At 48.9% G+C, this 10,127-nt stretch overlaps 1 protein-coding gene across 1 annotated transcript in view; it reads left to right on the forward strand.

Annotated features, from left to right (window-relative positions):
• The window catches only part of CREB3L1 (cAMP responsive element binding protein 3-like 1), a 51,736-nt gene that overhangs the window by 30,550 nt on the left and 11,059 nt on the right, over positions 1–10,127 (forward strand). The window contains exons 4-10 of the mRNA XM_006865047.1: positions 2,125–2,203; positions 4,237–4,394; positions 5,210–5,359; positions 5,506–5,564; positions 5,729–5,797; positions 8,039–8,138; positions 9,317–9,443. Coding sequence (XP_006865109.1) covers positions 2,125–2,203; positions 4,237–4,394; positions 5,210–5,359; positions 5,506–5,564; positions 5,729–5,797; positions 8,039–8,138; positions 9,317–9,443 — 742 coding nt within the window. The remainder of the gene's footprint in view (positions 1–2,124; positions 2,204–4,236; positions 4,395–5,209; positions 5,360–5,505; positions 5,565–5,728; positions 5,798–8,038; positions 8,139–9,316; positions 9,444–10,127) is intronic.

The following is a 10,127-nucleotide window of genomic DNA, read 5'->3' on the forward strand; positions in this document are numbered from 1 at the left end:
AACACACACCCTACATGCTCGACCTACTGACAAGACATATCTCCAACACACGCCCTACATGCTCGACCTACTGACTAGACATACCTCCAACACACACCGTACATGCTCGACCTACTGACTAGACATACCTCCAACACACACCGTACATGCTTGACCTACTGAACAGCTGTATCTCCAGACCAATGATGCTCTTCCTGCCTCTGCCTTTGCATGTGTTTTTCTTTCTTCTGGGAGTGGCTTGCTTCTCACTCACCACCTGCCCCATCCTTCATTCGCAATACTCCTATTCAGACTTCAGGACTCATTTCAAACTTTAACTGCTCAGGGATCTTAATGCCAGTTAATGCCTCCTTCTTCTGCTATTATAATTATTAATATTTATTATAGTAAAGTGAGAAGAGTCACACAAAAACACCCAAAGTTGCAGATAGTACCCATTTGACCTAGCCTCGATGGCTTTATAATCAGAACTCGACTAGAGGAAGATAAAAAAAAAAAAACAATTTTTGATAAAGGAATGAGGGTAAATTGCTTCAATTTGATGAGGAGGTGTTGTAATTGTTATTAAGTGCCATCGAGTTAGCTCAAACCCATAGCAACCCTGTATAGGGTTTCTGAGGAGCAGCTGGTAAGCTTGAACCATCGACCTTGCAGTTCAAACAGCTTTGCAGCCTGGAACATTAACCCACAGTGCCACACCAGGACTCATAGAGGTAGTAACTCCAAATAGCAACAGAGAGGAAAGGAGTCTTCACATCAAGTGTCAATGCTATCCCCTCTATACACAGGGTAGATAGGGATGGGCAACTTAGACATTGGCTACCTAAAATGAGGGGTTGATAAAAGCACAAAGTGACTGGCTTACAAAGTTTCAAGGGGGAGTTTAGTTTAATAATGTGTGAGAGAAGAAAGAGTCCCCACTGAATAGTTTTCATCTTGTCTAGAAGGGGATAAGATTCTTATGATTCAATAGTAAGTAATTATTATCATGACTAATTGCAATGGTCATAATCATAAAGATAGAAGTTTTGTAACAAAAACGAGGGAGTAGTTAATCTTACAGTCCAGAAACAGAGGACCCTAGGACCATCAAGGGATAAGAGCACAAGCGGAATGTGGGACCCTATCTAGAGAATCAGCGACACCAGAGATAGAGGCAGACATGGGGACATGGAGAGAGGGAGCAGCTGAGGACTCTAGATTCATGGAAAGACAGGGACTGAGAGGTGGCAGCCAGGAGGCAGATTTGCAGAATGCACCCTTTGGTGATGTAAATTATTATATATGCCTGAGTGTTTTCAAAAAAAAAGAGCTAAAGTGAATAGAGAGAAATACTGTTAACTGATGGTACATGGAGTGGATTATAATCATTGTAATGAAACAAGGTGTACAATTCGTTGAATGTGAAACTGATGATCTGCCCTGTAAACTTTCACTCAACCCACAATAAAAACCTTAAAAAAAATTATTATAGTAATCAAAGGAGTTCTGGTAGCGTAGTGGTTACAAGTCAGGCTGCTAACCTCAAGATCAGCAGTTCAAAACTACGAGCCGTTCCATGGGAGAAAGTTGAGGCTTTCTGGTCCCATAAAGATTTACAGCCTTGGTCTCTATGATTTACAGCAGGGTCTCTATGAGTCAGAACTGACTCCACGGCACACCACCACCATTATGGTAATCATTACTATATGTTTTTAAATTGCATTACATTATAGTAATCATTTTTTATATTATGTTATAGTAATCATTAGTAATCAGTTTTTACACTACATTATAGTAATCATTATTAGTCACTGTTGCCATTAACTGAGCGACAATGATGGGTTAGATGCTACCTCACATCCTCATAACAACCTGCATACCAAAGTTTACCGGCTCTTCACAGTGCAAGGTTAGCCTCCACAGGAAGATGACCAGACCCTCAGAGCCCCAAGAAGCTCTCCTCTGAGCTGAAGGCCCAAGCTCCACTACTTTGGCACCATTCTCTTCTCCAAGCCCTCCCACTCAGAAACCCCCAACCCATCCACTTCCTGGACTGCGCAGGGCACACAGCAGCCTCAGGGAAGGAATGGGTGGATGGTACAGTGAGAACAGCCTCAGGAACTAGACCTATTTTTCCCTCAGGCCCCGGGAGAGATGACACAGCTGCCAGTGATCAAAGCTGAGCCCCAGGAGGTGAATCAGTTCCTGAAAGTGACACCAGGTAAGTGTGTCCTCTCCAGTCTTGGGAAAACAGTTTCCCTACTTCCTTGGTCCAGCCTATTCTTCCCCCTCCACACTTCCAGCTTCCCCTGGAATATCTTCTTCTGACCCTTATCTTAGCCACTCTTCATCCGCCTATGTTCCCTTCCTTCTAACCCAGTCTACAAGTGTCATCACTATAATCAATATCCTGCGGGGTAATGCACTGGACTGCAAGGTTGGCAGTTGAAGCCCACCAGCTGCTCCTCAGAAACCCTATAAAGGGTTGCTATGTGTCAGAACTGATTCAATGGCACTTAACAACAACAATATCATCCACTCACTAGCTGAAGGCTGCTGTATAGTCATCCGTATATTCATCCATCATCCATCAAGAGTCCATTGGCCATCTCCCAGGCCCAGGCACTGGAGAAGTAGAACAAGTAGGCAGTCTCTGCGCACAAGTAAATCACCAATTACCCTACCAGAAGTGTAGGTGGTGGAGCCCCAGAAAGCACATGTTAGAACTACCCAGGCCAGGCAGGGAAGAAGAGGATCGAGAAACCTTCTTAATATTGGGAAGAAGGATCACAGGCTAACTGAATCTTTCCATACCCACCTCATAAACTCATCAAACATTAATTAAGCATCTCTGGACTAAGGACCTCAAGGTTCAGAAAGATGGATAAAGGCCAGCATTAGCCCTCATGTGCTGACAGCCTCAGAGAGCAGAAAGGATACATACAAGGTAAAAAGGGCCCATGTTAGCCCCTTCTACACTGTGGCATGTCCTTTACCTACCTTAGCTCACTGCATTCTCCTGGCCCCATGCAGGGAGCCCTTTTGTCCTCATTCAACAGGTGAGGAAAGTGAATCTTCCAAAGGTGGTGGTTGTTGTTAAGTGCCATAGTGACCCTGTACAGGGTTTCCAAGGCTATAAATCTTTACAGGAGCAGAAAACCTCATCTTACTCCCGTGGAACTGCTGGTAGTTTCGAACTGTTGACCATGAGGTTAGCAGCCCAACTTGTAACCACTACGCTACCAGAGCTCCTTTTCGAGAGGTTAGGTAATCATAAATGAGGTCACATGGTTGGTACAATAGGCAGGACTTGAACTCCAGTCTTTCTGACTCTGAGTACAGTGCTTTTCATAGTTGTTGTTGTTGTTGTTGTTAAGTGCCATCAAGTTGGTTCCGACCCATAGCAACCCTATATAGGGCTTCCAAGGAGGAACTGGTGAGCTTGAACCACTGACCTTACAGTTCAAACGGCTTTGCAGTCTGCCACATTAACCCACAGCACCATAAAAGACAAATGAGAGTCAAAGGAGGTAGTGAGGACCCCTGTAGAAGGCAACTTTGTGCCCAGCCTGGAAGGATCCAGAATCTCCTCTCATGTCTGAGCCCTGTGGCATGGCCCAGTAGGCCTCCAGGTCCCTGGCACCTAGAATAATCTGGACACTGTGCTCTCCTGGGAAAAGCACTTGGTCATCTAATGGCTTTTCCTGACTACCTGCCAGGCTGGGGAGGCAAGGGGGGTTGAGGGAGCAGTGTCCCTGGTGGATCCACCAAGAGCCCAACATCAGGATCTTGTTATGCTGAAACTAGGGTGGTGGTGGCTATCCATTTGGAGTGGAAGAAATGGACAGATCCCATAGGCACCCTACGATCTCTCTTGCATCCAGTCCAGAGTAACCCCTAGGGGTAAGAGGGGGTTTGGGAAAGTGACCACAGTTGCCTCCTGGGGTTGTCCAAGCTGAGGGAGGAGGGGCTGAAAGATTCTGGACTCTATGAAGTCAAGGGTGCAGGCCGGACTCCAAGAAGCCAGCTCTGTGGAGTCCAAGCCAAAGACCAGGCTTACCGGGGCCAGGTCTGTGTGGTATCAGAGATGGGGCAGCGTCTGGGATTGTCAGCTCATCTTCCTGACACTGCAGAAGGACATTTGATGTTACAACTGAGGTCAAGCTAGGGCAGACCCATGCTAAGTGGAACTTGTGAAGTCAGGACCGAGCTAGAACCTGCCTCTGCTAACCTGCTCTCCCCGCCTCTCCCCAGAGGACCTGGTGCAGATGCCTCCGACGCCACCTAGCAGCCACAACAGTGACAGTGACAGCTCGCAGAGCCCCCGCTCTCTGCCCCCCTCCAGCCCCGTCCAGCCCACGGCCCGCTCCTCCATGGCCATCTCCACCTCTCCCCTCCTCACCGCCCCCCACGTAAGATCTGGGGGTGGGCTATTACAGGAGGCATGGGAGTGAGTGGGCAAGGATCTGGGGAGCTCCCCAAGTCTGACCCCCCCCCCACACACACACACACACACTCCCATCAAACTTCCATGGAGGGCCTGCCTGGCAGATGGGGATGCGAATCTTTGCATCCTGCCTCATGGTGAATGGGAAGTCGAGGGGGAAGGCCCAGACACCTGGGAAACTCACGTGTTTGCTGGGGTACTGTTAGAACTTGATATTTCTGAGCCCCATGGGTGGCCCATGCTGTCTTCGAGAACCTCTGCATGAGATTCAGTGCTCAGAAGGTGCAGAGCCCTTAGGAGGCAGAGAGGTAGGCCCTGAGACTTGGGGAGGGGCCTGGAACTTTGAGGCTGTCAATCAGAGATCTGGAGCCCTCCCCACAACAATGCCCCGAGTGCCTAATCTGCAGGGTCCCCAGCGTCACCCTAAGCTCTTGATACTTGGTGGGTGCCATCAAGTCAAGGACCCCATGAGACAAAGCAGTACTGTCCTATAGGGTTTTCTAGGTGGTTATCTTTATAGGAACAGACTGCCAGACATTCTTCCCATGGAATCACTGGGTGGGTTTGAACCACCAACCTTTCAGTTAGCAGTCAAGTGCTTAATTAGCCATTACTTCCCAAGGGCTCCTTTGATACCTGTTATTGGATTCAATTCACATCTGCCTCATTCTCAAATGAGGCCATTCATATTCAGCTCAGATCATGCAGACAGTAAATGGCAGGCTTGGACTGGAACCTAGGGCTGTCTAGCTCCAAACCACCATGTCTTCCTTCCCACAGAAATTACAGGGGACATCAGGGCCACTGCTCCTGACAGAGGAGGAGAAACGTACTCTGATTGCGGAGGGTTACCCCATCCCCACGAAACTTCCCCTCACCAAAGCTGAGGAGAAGGCCTTGAAGAGGGTCCGGAGAAAAATCAAGAACAAGGTAAAACATGAGCCTGGGCCTTCCTTCTGTGGGATTCCTTGGAGGATGGGGTCTCTGTTTCCCTGGTGATCCCAGCCCTGTACTGGGGAATCCAGGAAGTAGAGATGCGGCAGTAGTAACCCCTGTTTGGGGGCCTCCCCCTCTAGATCTCGGCCCAGGAAAGCCGACGTAAGAAGAAGGAATACGTGGAGTGTCTAGAAAAGAAGTAAGTGTTCTGGGACAGGTGGAGGGTCAGGGCCCACTCTGGGGATGCCCTTAGGGGACTCCAGAGGTGGGGGCTCGGGCACAAGGAGTGAGGTGGTAGTGGGCAGGGCTGAGAGGGCAGTGGTGAGTCTGCAGGCTGATCCTAAGCTTGCTTGGCCCCCACAGGGTGGAGACATTCACATCAGAGAACAATGAACTGTGGAAGAAAGTGGAGACCCTAGAGAATGCCAACAGGTGGGTGATCCCTCTGCCTCTTGCCCTCTTCAACCATACCTGGTGGGCATAGCAGTGGAAGACAGGAGCAAGGAGAAAAGACGGGTTTTTGGTAACAATGACCCCGGAGACCAGGACCCTGCAATCTACCAAAAATCAGAACCAAACCCACTACCGTGGTGACAACTCCAATTCCCAGCAACCTCAGGACAGAGCAGATCTGCTCCTTAGGGTTTCTGAGGCTTGGAAATCGTTACAGAAACAGCCTGCCACATCTTTTTCCCTTGGAGTAGCTCCGGGGGTTCAAACCACAGACATTTCATTGAACTCACTGCACTATCATAGCTCCTTTCCTGAAGCCTGGGACCTCATATCCCACCTCTCCTGGTCTCCATCCTTCCTCACATGCCAGATTCCCATTCTTCCTAGTCCATGACCCCAGGAGACACTAGACAGGGCTGTTGAGAATCAGAAAAGAGATAGTATAGACCAGAGGGTTTCAGAGTGTGGTCCCCAGAACAGCTACATCAGTGTTCCCTGGGATCTTACTAGACATGTACATTCTTAGACTCCATGCCAGAACTGTGGGATCAAAAACTCTAGGGGTGGCCCAGTAATCTCTGTTTTATTAAGCACGCCAGATAATTCTGATGCATTTGAAGTCTGGAATCTCAAGACATTCCCCAGACTTACTGAACTGGAATCTGCATTTTAACTAGACCCTTAAGTGATTTGCATGCACAAATTTGAGAAAAAACGAGAGTGTAGAGAAATCAACACTGCCTGGCAGGGCACTTAGAAGGTACATGAGTCACATCGCTCCCTACTTACCCTGCTCTGTGTGACTGGGGGGGTGGGGGTGGTGGTGGTGGTGGTGGAAGGGATGTGTGTGTGTGTGTGGAGAGGTTGGTAAACCTCTCTGGGCCTCAGATTCTCTGTCCTAATTGGGTGTTTAAAGTACCACCTCTAGAGGATTAAGGTGAAGATTAAATGAGATGGTATAAGGAAAGTTCCCAGGACACTGTTTGGCATTAAATCATGTTCCATTCATGTTAGTGTTTATTCTTTGCTGTGATGGTAGTTGGTATTCTAGATTCTTGGTGGTGTCCAGACCTGAGCCTGCAGTCAGTCTTTGAGAATTATTTGTTTTTGTTGTTGTTGTTAAGTGCCGTTAAGTCAGTTCCAACTCACAGCGACCCTGTATAGGGTTTCTGAAGAGCGGCTGGTGAGTTTGAACTGCCAACCTTGTGGTTCAAACCCACCTTGTGGTCGATTGCTTATCCTACAGCAGCACACCAGGACTCCAGTTATTTGCTAGGCTGAATTAATGTAGCATAGACTATATAGCCTGGTATATAGCAGGTATTCAACTCAACACTTTTTCCTTCTTTCTCCCCCACCCCCGGGCTCCTTTAAAGGGATCCAGCAACTGCCCAGATTTCCCTGGAAAGCCCTCCTGGAGGTGGGATGCGGAGATGGGAGTAGGGTCCTCTTGTGAGACCCCACCACCACCTCCACCTCTGGCCCAGATTCCTCCCTGGCCCCTGACAGGGTCAAACACTTGGACTTATTTTGCCACCTGCTGTACATTCTGGGAACTGCAAGCCCCACCTGCCTGACTTGGTGGAGAACAGCAATGATTAACTCTTGCTCACCAAGCTTGCCCTGACCACCTTCTGCATGCACCCTGAGGATTCCACCAGGGTTGGGACCTGGTCCTCACCTGCAGAGAGTTCACAGTTAGCAAAGAAGAATGATGTGGAAATTCACAGGTTAAAAAAAAAAAAAACACGCATAAAACATGTGATGGTGCTGTGATCAAAGGAAAAACAGCCATAAAATTAGCAAAAATAATTACTGTTACTGAACATACCAGGCACAGTGTCAAGCATGACCCTTCATTATCAGCTCAAGGTGTTGTGGGTAAAAGGAGTCAACTTCAGTTTATCTGTGGCTAGAGCAGGAAAAGAGAAAAAAGTGACAGAGCCCCTCAGACCCCCACTTTGCCCAGGAGCATCACAGAGCACCCCTGGAGTCCTACAGGTGGTCCAGATTGTCACCATGAGGCAGCCCCCAGGTGCCCCAGCCACTCCACAGAGGAGCTAAGCAGGAGGTGACCTTTTCTGTCTTAACTGAAATGGTCACCTGGTGTGGAATCCAAGTCTAAAGCTGGCCCAGGTCAGGTCACCCCAGGAGAACGCCAGGGGGCTGAGATGTCTGCTTGGTCAGAGCCTGCAAGTAACAGCTATGTGGCCTCCTCAGGACCTTGCTCCAACAGCTGCAGAAACTCCAGACCCTGGTGACCAACAAGATCTCCAGACCTTACAAGATGGCCGCCACCCAAACCGGGACCTGCCTCATGGTAGGTGCTGTTTCCTCCATCACAGGGCCACAGGAAGACAACTCTTCTCAAGGCTGGCTTCCTAAAGGGCTGGACAACACTATGGGTGACATCACCAGGGTAAAGCATCCTAGTGTCTGCTGAGCTTATGCCAGGTAGATGCCAGCCTTCACCAAGTGCCCATGGAGGCTTCCAGAATGCAGCCTTCTCTAACATGAGTTATGTTGTTGTTGTTGTTAAATACCATCAATTTGTACCAACTTACAGCAACACTGAATAGGGACTCTGAGGCACGTTGGTAGGTTTGAACTGGTGTTCTTATTCTACAGCACCACACCAGGATCCATGGGTTCGATGACCTTATGACTCCAGTGACCCCAGCTAGGGAATGTGGAGGAGGAGCTCTTGAGGCAATGGCTTGAACAAAGTCTGTGGAGAAAGGGGCTTGGGAAAATGCAGGGAGGTATGAACTTAGTCGTTTCTGGAACAAATGGTGAAAAGGCTGAGCAAATCCCTAGAACACAAAAGAATGCCCAGCATGTGACTCAGGCCTCTGCCATTCCCCCATCATCCACCGCTGGAAATCTGCTATTGCTTACTGGATGCCCCAGAACCTCCAGAATTCTTATGTCAGATGGCAGCACCATGATACAGGCAGGAATCTGGGCTCCAGGACTCTCAGCTCCTCCCTGCTAGCCAGTCTTCCTAGGAGTCCTGTGGAGAGCTGGGCACTATGGCCCCACCCCCCACCCCACCCCCACCAGTCCCCACCTCCACTTGTCCTTTCCTGGTAAGCCCATTGACCACATCCCTCATTTTTCCAGCACTGCTTTAGAGCAACCCCCCTACAATCGATCATCCCCAAAGAGGGTGGTGGTTGTTAAGTACTGTTGAGTCAGTTCCAACCCATAACGACCCTGTATAGGGATTCCAAGGAGCGGCTGGGGAGCTTGAACCACTGACCTTGCAGTTCAAACTGACATTGTGGTCCAGCGCATTAACCCACAGTGCCATACCAAGACTCCAGAGAGGGTAGGCGACCTTATATTTAGAGTGTGGATGGCACTGGAGGCCACTGTCTTGGAAAAGCTCTGAGTCTTTTGTATGCATTGGTTTGTGGGGAGGGGCATTAGTGTGGCCAGCTTTGCAGGCCTCCCTGCCCAGATCTGACCACTGTTCTCTCTCTCTCTCTCTCTCAGGTGGCAGCATTGTGCTTCGTTCTGGTGCTGGGGTCCCTCATGCCCTGCCTTCCTGAGTTCTCCTCCAGCTCCCAGACTGTGAAGGAAGACCCCCTGGTCACTGACAGTGCCTACACAGCCAGTCAGAGTGAGTGGCTTTCTGCCCTGCCCACCACCCTCCCCTGCCCTTACCTCTGGGTTAAACCAGACATGAGAGAAAAGCTGAGTATTGGGTTGGCATCATGTCATTCTACCTTCTCATTTTGACGATAGGGAAACGGAGGCCGGAAGAAGGTCTATGATTTGCTCATGGTTAGCTGTCAAATTGAGACTAGGATTTTCAGCCTACCTCACAGCTCCCCCAGTGGTCTAGGGGAGAAGGGTTTAGAGGATAAAAAGAATGTTCTGGACCTGTTGTTGTTAGGTGCTATCAAGTCTGTTGTGACTCAGCGACCCTATGCACAGAACTAACGCAGCCTGGTCCTACACCAGCCTCACAATGGCTCCTGTATTGGAGCCCATTGCTGCTGCCTCTGTGTCAATCCATGTGTTACGAGCTCTTCCTCTTTTTTGCATGACGTCCTTCAGGAACTGATCTGTCCTAGCAGTATGTCCAAAGTATGAGAGATGAAATCTCTCCATTTATAAGGAGCATTTTGTCTATACTTCTACCAAGACAGATTTGTTTTGTTCTTCTGGAAGTCTATGGTACTTTCAATGTTCTTTGCCCCACCATAATTCAAATTTATTAGTTCTTCTCCTGTCTTCCTTACTCATTGTCCAACTTTCACATGCATATAAGGTTATTGAAAATACCATACCTTGAATCATG

This window comes from Chrysochloris asiatica, unplaced genomic scaffold (genome assembly GCF_000296735.1).
Source record: "Chrysochloris asiatica unplaced genomic scaffold, ChrAsi1.0 scaffold00075, whole genome shotgun sequence".
Classification (NCBI taxonomy): Eukaryota; Metazoa; Chordata; class Mammalia; order Afrosoricida; family Chrysochloridae; genus Chrysochloris; species Chrysochloris asiatica.